The 12,967-nt window shown below is 37.0% G+C and overlaps 1 protein-coding gene across 3 annotated transcripts in view; it reads right to left on the reverse strand.

Moving 5' to 3' along the window:
* LOC139972672 (E3 ubiquitin-protein ligase Mdm2-like) overlaps positions 1-11,694 on the reverse strand; it is a 44,397-nt gene extending 32,703 nt beyond the window's left edge. Inside the window, exons 1-3 of one of the 3 annotated variants that reach the window (XM_071979198.1) lie at positions 11,494-11,694; positions 9,592-9,645; positions 8,979-9,066 (exon numbers count right to left, since the gene is read on the reverse strand). In XM_071979198.1, coding sequence (XP_071835299.1) covers positions 8,979-9,066; positions 9,592-9,635 — 132 coding nt within the window. In that variant the 5' untranslated portion in view covers positions 9,636-9,645; positions 11,494-11,694. Of the gene's footprint in view, positions 1-3,416; positions 3,601-8,978; positions 9,067-9,591; positions 9,646-11,186; positions 11,386-11,493 lie in introns of those variants that run through there. The other 2 variants (XM_071979204.1, XM_071979229.1) reach the window with 2 other exon arrangements.
* Positions 11,695-12,967: the final 1,273 nt, after the last annotated feature.

The raw sequence follows: 12,967 nt of genomic DNA on the forward strand, positions 1-12,967 counted from the left end.
TACACATATTATTAACACAGTTGGACCATGTATGCGCCTGGTTCCCCTTCCACAATACACACTATGATGCTACTCTTGTTCTCAGGAGGAGAGTGAAGCGAGAATAGGAACAATGCATCAACAATATAATAGGCTATATATCTATTGTAGTCTTTAGTTCACCTTGTTAGTCATGTTCGAACTCGTATTTAACAATATTTGCTTGGCTCATTGTTCATTTGGCCTTAATTTGTCTAAAACTCTCCTAGACTGTATTGTATGTAGGTACAGGTAGCATGGTTGGTTGGATATTGAGCGCTGCGCAAAAGGACAGTACTGGAAAGCGAAAGTGTGTGCTTGTACCAGAGGGCGCTCGCCAAAGACTGGACCTGGCAGAATCAAACATAGCTCCTGTCCTGTAGGCTATCGAGACACCGCTCTGCTGGAACTAGTTTCAACAATTTTCAGTGAGTTAACACTACCGTTATGTTAGACCAAGCGACAACCAAGTTCTGTTAGCACTTTGCAGAGCTACAGTTTATTAGATCCCACGGAACACAGAAATGTGGAAAGAGGCAATGAGAGAGAGAGAGACAAAAATAGAAAGGAAGAAAAAAACAGACAGTTGGATTAGGTTACCGTTTGACTTGTGAAACTTGAAAGAGATTTAAACAATCTCTCGTTAACAAGGTACTAAACATTTCCTGAATTATATAATTTCTGTATTTCAATTCACTTTCTTTTCTTTCCAATTTTTCTTGGAAAAACGCTTGTCTAAATATAGCATGTTCATTCACAAGAGTGTACAATATATATTGCGTACACTCAGTAGTAGGATGCAGTACTTCAACACACAGCACAGTATCTGTACAGTTATATGACACTAACAAGTGAAACACACAGAACTATTTATAATTTTTACAAGTCCAAAATTTCTCCAAACAGGGAGGAACTTTTTTAAACAGTTATTACTCAAGGTGGCAGTCCAAATATTCTTAGAACTTTTTCAACTTGAGTACGCACAATCAACGCATATGGGGTAAGGCAGTTCTTAGGTGATTTGCTCAAATACTGCTCAAAGCATAATTGTTAACGGTTGTTAACCTTTCCGTCCCCCGGCCCCTGCCCCCCCCCCAAAAAAAAAGAAAAGAAAGAGAATGCAGGGCAAAAAGGATTTGGGTGGGCATGAGAAACATTTTATTTATTTATTTTGTTTGCAGACTTATACAGACCTGTCTAAGATTCGACCAGCTCTACATTATTATGAACACTGCTTGTTTTTTGACTGACTATACTGTACTGTACTGTAGAGGCCATGTACCATTCTCACTCAACTGGATGTACAACTGTATCCCTCTATATCAATTTAAGAACTCTACGTGCACAGTAAAGCGGTTACGACCAGTTTGAATAACTGCAATATTAGAGCGACCTGTGTTCTGCAAAGTCGAAACAATAAATTTTGATTGATACATTCACTAGTCTTTGTCTTTTATGGAACTGAATTGTTATCATCAAATGAAAATGGTATGAAAGAAAATTGACTGTACTGTAGTAATAAGTCGGTAGGCTCACTGCTTTATTTCATACCCTCCGATTAAAGACAAATTAACAAGATTAGAAATGGAGATTCTTTTCTGGATTTCTCTGTCGATATTTTCCTTAGTTTTACAAAGTTTCTCCTCTCAATGGAATACATAGATTAATTTATCCTGGACAGTTTTCAAGGCTCTTGTAATTTTGTCTGATATATACCTTGCCAATATTTATCACATTTATCTGGGCATTGTTCTTGAAAGCTAAATGTCTTGGAGTGTAGACTTTGTGAGCCTAATCACTATCCATGGTAAAAAAAGGACAGGTAAAAACAGACTGTTTAGCAAATATTTAAATCCTCCCTACTTTGGCCTCCCAGATCTCTTTCAAAAAGAGTCACATATTGGAAAGGATCATTGGGTTATTTTTAGTTGGTATGGAATGCTTTCCAAATTCATGAATCATGTAAAGGATGAACAGATGGCCCCTTTTTACTAATCATACACTGCTGTTGCCTAGGCAACAAAGAGGCCAACTTTCTGCTTGTTTTAAGTATGTGGATATAGGCGGTACAAATCTCGCCCGTAATCCTACTAATTTCCAATATATTCTAATTGTACGAAATGAGGGGAAACAAGAAGGGAATTTGCATGTTCCATATTTCGTTGGTAAACTGAAATGGAAATATTAAAATCTTTATACTGAACTGGTGCCTGCAGAGGTTGGCAGAATTATCTTGCATTATGTACAACAAATTATCTGGCATACTCTTTGATACATACTGTACTTTTATTTCTGTTTTGGAACAGCCAAATCCAAATTTAAAACCCCAATATTGCCTGCCATTTATTTTTTTATTAAAGCATAATTTTGCATTGAATTGGAAGACTTGACCTAACATGACATTTGACCTCCATCTATAGGAAAAACAATATAGTTCTTTCATTCAGTGCAAGTATGAAATTCCTGAATGAAGGCTTGTCTTCTGCAGTTGATCATTTCTTGACAAGGTTTAAAGACTTTGACCACTGTTGACTTCAAATGACATATGACCTCCACAAAAAGCAGTCCTGAGTTTTTTTTTGTTCTCAGTAAGGTCAGGTAGATGTACTGTACACACCAAGTTTGAACTTCATCCAAACTTCACATTGTGAGTTACTGCAGGTTACAAATGCTTCATTAGACTTTGACCCCAACTTCAATAGGGGTCTTGAACTCAATAAGGTTCATCTACTAGATCTGATATGAAATATGATGTTAATACACGTTTCAGTTTTTGAGATAAACATCGTGTTTACAAGACAAGGCCTCATACACACCCACACACATGTATGTAAGTATACACACATGTACGTATACATGTAAAAACCCACATTATCACCATCATATATATGTACAGTACTATGTAGGTTCCTGTTACCTTTGGTAAGGAATAAAACATTGCAAAGGTTCTGCTGTTTTATTCATGAGCAAACATAATCAAATATGAAAACAGACTGAACTACTGAAGTCTCGTGACATAAACCAGATCCATGCACGTGCTGTTGATCAAGTTGAGTTTTAACTTTATCATCAGAGTTTTGAAAAAAGAAAGGAAAAAAAAATAAAAAAATATTGTTCAGGAACTTCTTTGAGTCCTGTACTAACAAAGAACGAAGTTGTAGTTTGGAGAAGAAGACAAAATCTGTATATAATATATATATATATATAAATAAATATATAAATGAAAGTCTGTTCAAAGTATCTCTTTCGAGATCCGGCTTTAGGAATCACAAATGATTTTCAAGTAGGTTAACATCATGTTTGATCTCTAGAGTACGGCAAAATATGTCACCAAAACAGAACTAGTATTGTTAGATAAAGGTGTCAAACACCTACAGTGAAATTACAACCTTCCTTACCGGTTTTGAACCACTGGGCATACAATCAGCGTCCATGGCCTAGTTGGTTAGGGTGAAGGCGTACCAAGCGGGAGGCCCGGGTTCGAATCCCAGTGTAGGCTGGAAATTTTTCACTGTTCTGGATTTTCCTTCTCATTACGTTTTCATTTATATATTCATTTGCCTTTGTCGTTTACCTCCATTCCATTAACATATATATATGTATATATATATATATATATATATCCAAAAGAGAAAAAGGAAAAAAAATGATACTTTTATTTCCAACTAAATTGCTTAAAACTTTATATCAGTAACAAAATATTTTGAGCGTTATATATATCTATATATACCTGTATATGCCTACTGAGTTCAATTCTCTAGATAGTTCAACCTAGATACAGAAGTTCACCCTGTAGACAGTTCTGACTAAACTTTAATGCATCTTAGATTTTGTTTCTTATGTATATTTAACTCTACATTAGGCATGCTTACTAAATCTTCCTTGTTTCATGAAAATATGTAATTTACTAAAGCATTGTGTTGCACACAGACATAAGCCTGCACATGTTACGATATCAAGTCCAGGAAATTGCTTTCCTGATTGGAATATTAAAAAAAAGGAACTACAGACGTGTCTCAACATGCAAAGGATTATGGGTAGTAATCCCATCCACTTTTATCATCACTCAATAGGATATGAGTCATTTAGGGAGGATATTGCACAACAATAGAAACTTCACAAAAAACCAAGTACTACAGTCCTGCAACTGATTAGTCGCTCATGGCAACAGATCAGCAAAATTGCGTTTGGTCTACTCACCCTGTAACAAAAACAACCAAACTTGATGGTTCTGGTATACATAAACAAATGAAGATGCTAACCTGTCTCCTCTCCACATATGCACAATCCTTAGATCAACCACAAACTTCAATCACATATAGTATTGTACTACCGCTATCTTTACCACTACTGACCTACAGTATGACCTTCCATTTCCTAATATATGACGTCAACAAAGGCATACTTACTGTTAATTTGCATTTACAGCCCATTCTACTAATCAGAAGTCATGTGACACAAAGTTTTCAAACTTTGTTCTCAGCTGAAAATCAAACCAACTCATACAACAAGTTGGATCCACACATCAGGTATAAATTCACTTAGCCAATGGTAACCATTTTCCTAAGAATCTTAATTGAATTATCTGTACACATACAGTGTACTGTCCTCCTCCAAGTCCAACCTACTGCAGGCCAATTACCCCGTACATGTCCTATTTTCAATGGTTTATTGTGAGCACACACTATACATGACTTGCTATATAATATCTGACCATGCAGGAATTGTTTCATTGTGCTGTACTTTTTTGTGGTCAAATTAGTTTTCTTCATCTAACCCATCATTCATTGAGCAGGAGATGTTTGTTCATATGATTCCGAAACAAGTCTAGACTTGTTTCTTGAATCAATGTCTCCTATCAGATTGAGAAGGGTACTTCAATTATGGAATTTCTTTTACTCCCACTCAAAAGGAATGAAGGGTCACTGTGGATATTTCGTAAATCTCTTCCCAGAGATAAACTTAATTATATTTATTTTGTTTAACAATGTTTTGCAAGATTTCTCAAGATGAGTAAGAATGGAACACTGACAAGGCATGAAGGGGGGGGGGTGGGGGAACACACATACCTGAATAACCTGATATTGTTTTAATTAGCAAATTCCAGTGCCTGGTAGATTTGATTTAATTTGTGATAACAATAGGAAGGTGGAGCCAATAACAGCCACACTACATGTAAAGTAATGTATACTGGATAGTTATCGCTTATAAAACTATGTCACATTCCACTTTCTAAAGCAGTTTTTGTGGCACTACTGTATACAGATATCAAGAAATATTCATGGAACACACAGGAAGTCCATTATCACCAGTAACATCATCCTCACCAAGGTTGGGAGTGGGACTGAGGTCAGGAAAATCTTGGTTTTCTTTATCAGAGGTGGCACTCTCCGGGCTTGTTAGAACAACTGACTGTCTTGACAGATATGTAGTTCCCATTATAATGATGAAGGGTCTATAGGGCTTTTAGGAGCAAACTTTTTTGGCAGACTCCTTGCGGACCCCTTAGCCCTCCTCACCGATCCTACTTTGGAATCTGTATAGAGGATTCTTTGCCCATTTTCAGACAACTAGATACTGCGAAGCATTGACCACCATTGGGCTGACATGGCCGTGACATGGAGAGCTATGAACCCAATCATTACCATTAACATTGCATCTAGTAATATACACAAGTAATGATACTGTGATGATACAGACCGATGCGGTAGAACTGCTTACATAAACTTACCAATATTATGCAGAACATACCATTTTTTGGGGATCACCTGTACATTTATGGGTTTTAGTGGTTCTTTACATGCTATAATGAAGACTTTCAAGAACAAGTCTAAAGATGACTTCATGCACATTTACTAGTACTGTACTTGAATTACTAGTTGTTATTATGTAATCTATTATATATTTATTCATATATTCATTATGAATATTCATGATAATCATATAGATTATACTTTTAAAGCCCGCCCTCCAAAGAAAGACGATTGCATACATTTCTTGCACCACTTGTCAATTGTCTAGCTTGGTCTTCAGTTATACACTACAGATCACAACAAAGTTTGCAAAGGAAATCCTTCACGAATAGATCCCAGCAATATAGTCTTTATGATTTGGTTAATAACACAAATACAAGGCTGCTTTTTCAGCTCACCTTGAAACGACCCTGTACAGAATATACAACTGAGATTACTGCTGTACAGTATGTATGCACTTCAATGAATATTCATTTTTATTGACCAATGCCACTGGAATATCTGATGTATTCATGCAAACCACCTTGTTTCAATCCTCTGTTAATTGGACCAAACTGCAAATCAAGCCATACTGTGTATGGTGGACTTGAATTTCCATTCTGCACCCCATGGAAAGAGGACAAATTATATTGATAACTCGTTATGCATGGTAATAAATTCACCACAGAAGTCAATCTAGCCATGCACTCACACACTGCAACACTGGGAATTCCCCCTCTACCAGGGTAGGCAGCCCTTGATATATTGAGCAATTACCACACACACACATATGTCAGAGTGGTTAATTACAGTACTTCTATGATCAGAGATACATTGCAGAATCAATCTTGCCTCATGCACTATGAAACTATGATGCATAGTGCTAAGGTTGACATGTTAAGGATACAGTACGCTAGATCTAGAAATCCAAATTCCTTTCACTAAGGTCGGTCTTCCCCTCCCCTTCCTTTCCCTCCACCCACTTTTTGATATACGTTATACCAAGTTTTGTTAATCTTTAAAGTCTTAACCAACTGCAAGTTTGAAACCGAAGTACTCTAATTGGTTTCAAACTGAGAGGAAAGTGAAAGGGCACACAATGAGAGATCATTTGTGGTTTAGGGGTCAATAAAGGTCACAGAACGGTATGTGTGGAATGCAGCCTGATATGGAACACAGACAGATGAGAGCTGTCATAGAGAGAAAGGCATATTTAGTAGCAGAAAGTCATTGTTGTAGGGTGACAAGTGCTTGTTCTTGGGGAAGATCAGAGTGCAAAAAAGGAAGGGGGGGGAGGAGAACAAAAAAGGGCAGATTACATGTTTTTCAAACGAACAATGTGTATTGTTTGCAATATTCTCACCTGACACCGCAAGATTCCTTTTAGTCATCTATGGCCCTTAAGACCTATCAGTGCAATGCCCATTGATATGAACAATTAACATTGTGAATATATTCTGTATGGTCGCTAGGGTAAATTCAAACAAATTAGCTAATATTGTAAACATACTAGTATTGTGTAAATACTGCAAACAAACACAAATTTCTGAGACTGATGACCGCTCGTAACATTACTTTAACCACCAACTATCATCATCTTTGAGCTGGCAAATATCAAAAGGAAATGTTGATGGTTTGTGACGGATGTATAGATGCAAAGGGTTGGGGGGGGGGGGAAAGATCCAAAGAAAATGCACACTTTGTGTTCCTGGGAATGCATTTTCCTTGGGAATACTATTTAAAGGTACAGTATGTCTAACTGCAATAACAAGATGATCTTTACTAAGGAGTTCTTGATTGTTACATTTAAATTTGATATAGCATTGGATGGAAGGATGGGGCAGGAGGGTGGGGGAGGTACATCAGCCTACTAATTGCCAATGGTAATATAGTCACTTTTTTGTTGCACTGATGCGCTGTTACATTATACTTATTCTTCTGTGGTAGTCATTGTATTGAATCTTACTTTCTCGGTTGGGAATAAAACCAACATGTGACTGGTTTTGAGAACATATTTTCTTCCAATCTTAAGCAGCATTTGCTGTGACATCACTCAGACAAACTAGTTTATCTTCTACCATATCTGATGACGGAGGAATTAAAAGGGTGATGTTAACCAGAATTTTAGTCTTGATATGTCATAGCCCAAGAAAACTGAATGATTTGAGCGCTAGTTATGCTTTTAAAGTTATTCTTATTTTCAGGATATTCACCTTTAAAATATGCTGAATCTCTGAAATGCCCCTTTAAAGATCTGTTGGCTCCAATTATAGCACGCCATAGCTAGGAAAGTTTTGTGATTACGTAATCGACCTGCCACGGTCGTAAATCAACCTCAGGCTGTACAATTAGCCTGCACAGCTTCTTAACACCAATAGGCTCTTTGTGTAAACACTGTGTGGAATTTTCATGTCTACAGTATAGTTTATCATACAGCATTCACACAAAGATGTGGCAGGGGTTGCAGGCTAATTGGTAAAAAGAGGTCATTTTACAACCAAGGCAGGTTAAACTCAAGCATGCTACAGTTGGGGTCTATACAGTAGACCTTTAAGGATAAAGCGATGATAATGTCTGGTCCATGCTGCAGCACTTTTTATTGGTGTAAAAAGTTTGCATCTACTCTAGCACTTAGAAGGCTATGAACTTTGCCTCTTATAAAATACTAAATATGGATCTGTGTAAAACCTCTGCTATGCAGCTTTGAACAGTTTATTTAGCAATTTGCCAATTTTGCATAGCAGTTTGAGATGTGATACCGGATAAATTATTCACTGCTGCAGGCCTAAACGTTAATTATGTTCATCGATTGTTTAACAAAATATGATGTCTCATACCCAACCATGTTTTTTGAACTTCCTAAACAAAGAATCCTTGGATGACATTCAATGTAGATTTGTCCTTGACAAATCTGTAATATATTTATACATGTCAACATGTCATTTGATGCCATACATGTCTCATATGTTTTCCCATTGGGTATTGTGTCATGGTCCAGTCACTTTGTCTGATGAACCTTACTTACAAGTTTAAACATTAAAATACCATTGACTCAAACATAAAATGGGTTATACAATAGATCTGTTCTGCTAGCAGTGTGTTGTGACTGGTGTAACAAGTTATCAAACATTAATTCTGTTGTGACTAACGTCATACTGCAAAGCTGACAAGGTAAGGACAGTCTGCTCTTACCAGCCAGATCTGACATTTTGATTTATTACCACTCACCCAAACAGGTATATCTTTGTCGGTCTTGTCCTTCCCTCCTACAGACGACCCATCCTCTCCCTTACGATCTTTAGGAGACTTGAGCATGCTGGGGGGAGAAGAAGGGTACAATATTTCTGTTTTTGTTTTTTAAATATACTTTAGGAGGACCTTAAAAACGTGATGATACTTGGCCATGTCATTGATTTGCCTAGTTTTTGATATCTTGTTCAATATATCACCTGTTATGAAGAAGCCAATGTAAACTTAAAATCCCTAAATTGGAGTCCAATTGTCTAAACAAAGTTTATAATTACACCTCCTACTTCAATTGACTGTCTCTTTAACGGAAGGTAGTTTGTTGGATTGTGAGATGCTTCTAACTTTTAGCAAATTGTAAACAGAAACATTTCTCTAGCGTTATTGCAACCGACATAACAATCACTGCAGTTTTGTAGATTTTCATTCTTATGTTTAATCTTCCGAGTACATGGCAAGAAACTCTCAAACTATGACATTGTACATGACATTACAAAATAACTTCCTGAGATATAAATCAGCAATGACATTGTACATGACATTACAAAATAACTTCATTAGATATATATCAGCAAATATGAATATTCATACTTACGTTATATCATGCCGATGACCGACACATCCCATTGGCGACATCATTTTTTCCTACCTGAGAAAATATTTGAGAAGAATGTTTTTGTGGATAAAATTAATGAAACCAGAGCACAATGAAGAAATGGCAAGGTAGATCAAGGTCACCCAATTGTTTCCAAATCACAAAAATATCCAAATTGCTACATTTAAAATGTTTAACATAAATAATTTCCTGAAGGCCGAGACCATCCAAATTAAATTTGCAGCTGCCATTGTGTAACGTACGTTCAAATTGCAAACAGTTTGGCCAAAATTCTGTAACCTGGGTGGCAGAGAATGTGACAGAGTGGCAGAGAATAGGTGACACAAATGCCTTCCTCAAATTTGAACAGTGTCTCACAGCAAAATGGTGCAACATTGTGTCTTATATGGATTAATTATCATAAGAAACAAATCCTGTTTCCTGTATTAGAATTAACCAGATCCACAGACATCAAATGCACACTCACTCACCATCATTAAAGATCTGCTTTATTGGCTCCAATTATAGCACGCTATAGCTAGGAAAGTTTTGTGATTACGTAATCGACCTGTGTGACGGTCGTACATCAACCTCAGGCTGAACAATTAGCCTGCACAGCTTTTTAACACCATACGGCACTTTGTGTAAACATTGAAAATATGTTCATGTCTACAGTGTTGTTGATCATACAGCGTTCACACAAAGACCCTTATACAAGAAAAATATATATGGCAGACGTTGTAGGCTAATTGGTAAAAAGAGGTCATTTTATGACCAAGGCAGACCAATTACGCAATCTCAAGAAACTTTTTCATGATACTGTGTTATCGTTGGGGTCTATACAGCACACCTATAAGCTACATATTCAACTTGATCATACAGTGCAGCCTAGTAATAATGTTAGAGAACTGTAACAAATTAGTTTGGGCTTAGCTTAATTCAACAAGGATGCTTAGTAGTTTACTTTCAAGATCACCATCAAACGTTCTAAGGCTACATGAGGTTCAATGGAAAGAGGTAAAGAAAGTTTTGGCACAGAGAATCGGTGACCTCTGGATTTTTCGTATACATATGTTTTCCAAGTAAGTTTTCTGTTTGTTCATTTCTTTACTAAACTAACTGAACTCCATGCTAGGGGAGTACTTAGAAGTTAGAGCTTACTTTTACTGCACTAAATGCACCCACCAACCCGTCATGTGGCTGTCAGTGCTTCTTCTTAAATTTGGTCTAGCCCAAGTACAAGTTTGTATATTACAACTTAGTTGGTTGCTATGACCCTTGCCAACAAATATGGGTCTACATAGTACAAATACTGTAGCAAGTTCAACAAGCCTGCTGCATACTATTGATTTTCAAACTAGCATTTCCTTTCAAGCTTGATAGTGATACACGAAACAGTACATGCATTGCGAACGTGCTGCTTGTCACTCAGGCTGCACCACTAGTCTAGCACTGCAGTACTCCAGTAGTATACTTACTACTACTAGTAATTGTAGAACTACAATATGTTGTACCCACATCTATGTCATGAGAGTCAACGTGGTAGACCAACACCGACCCTCCCGTGCAACAGATAAAGAACGAAACATACGTACCAGATTTACACTGAAATCTCCTGTCGACATATCTTTTATTTTCAACCTGCATTTCAAAGCTTCTAAAGCTCACTAGCTCGCAGACATTACAAACAGACAAACAGATTGACCTTCTATCACACTCGGGTAGCTGTGCTTCGCGATGGCAAGTTTCGACATGTTTTCACGTGCCCAGACTAGACAGGTCTTAGTGTAGTACGCGCGTAGGCGGCGCAGTTTCCATACATTCACATGTACTATATATACTGGTGACTGAAACTAAGGAATCTCACATTTAGAGAGATTTCCTGAGGAAAGTTAAACATACCCTCTTTGAGGTCCCCATCTTTCTTCGTGGGCTTTATTTAAACGGCGAAAAGAAGATTACGAACAAGTCCCTTTCCTCTACATCCCTCAAAGTGAAGTTATGGAATTTTTGTAGCTACAAAGGGAACAAAGTTCGAGTTGTTCATTGATGACTGTAGCAGGTACGGTCGTGTCTGTACTCGTAGCGCGCCAATAATACGGCACACAATGGATTTATACGGTTAGTTTGTAGTATGTCCGAAGTTAACAGGGAAACCCCCTTGATCTTGGCGGGCAGAATGTGCAAATGTGCGGCTGTCTTACTGCGTATGGTAACAAGAGCTAATTGCCAATTAAAATGTCGGAAAGATATGAACTTTCTCTACCGTGTAATTATTTTGTCCTGAGAGTTTAACTTCTAACACATTTAGTTGCGAAATATTTGTTAGTGCGACATGGTTCTCATACATGAAAGATAAAGTGAACTATTAGTATTTCTCCTCGCAAACTAGGAAGCGTTGGTCATAACTTTTGCCCGGGAGTCTAATATGAATAATAGATTTCAGGTCTATTTACTACTTATATGAAAGCGTAGGCCGAAGTTTGGCAACCCAACAGTTAGAGCTTGGTTGACTCAAAGAAGCTAATTTGACTGTTCAATGAATGCTTTGATCAAATGCCTAAGTTGGCCACATATGTACTGAAATGGGTACATTGTTCTTGGTGTATGGAAGAATGAACTTGTTTCCGGAGTAGATAAGTTTAAATTTTAGACCACGACAGTGAAGTCCTTGTAGCCAACAGATTCCAAAATATATCCAGAAATCAACTAGTATATTTATAACAAATTTAACCTAGGTTCATTATTCCAATTTAAACTATCCAAAATCTTGTAAATTCATAGTACTGTAGGCTACTAAGCGGTTCCGTTCATCAAACATTGTTGTGAAATACAGTACAATGTGTCCAAGGTATATTGAAGTGTCTTAGGTGAATACCTGCAAGGTAGAATGAAGTTGACAAAACTACAGGGAGGTGTTATGCCCTCAATATTGATAAAGTGTATATGGTGTTCAGTACATTTTGTAATGTTTGAAGTACTTTATGTTGAAGATTGCCACTTTTTTCCCCACAAATATAAGCTGACCACATAAATTTTTAACATCTTTTTATTGGCAACCCTAAAAAGGGTCGAGACCCACAGTACTTTTTGTACCAGGGCAATTGGGTCATTAATACTCTTTATCGAAAGGCATGACATGACCTTTTGTTGGTTAATCCAAAGCAGGTGAAATAATTTCAATCAAATAGCCAGATTTATGCAAGCAATGCTGCCATAGAGATAAAACAAACAAGCTATCCCAAAGTACAATCAATTGCAACTATGAGAATATTAGTAAAATTGACCAGAAACCTCTTGCGATAACAAAAGAAATGTTAATTTACATAACATTATGAAAAAAATTCGTCTCGACATTAGGGTTTGGATAAATACC

Source organism: Apostichopus japonicus, chromosome 1 (assembly GCF_037975245.1).
Source record: "Apostichopus japonicus isolate 1M-3 chromosome 1, ASM3797524v1, whole genome shotgun sequence".
NCBI lineage: Eukaryota > Metazoa > Echinodermata > Holothuroidea > Aspidochirotida > Stichopodidae > Apostichopus > Apostichopus japonicus.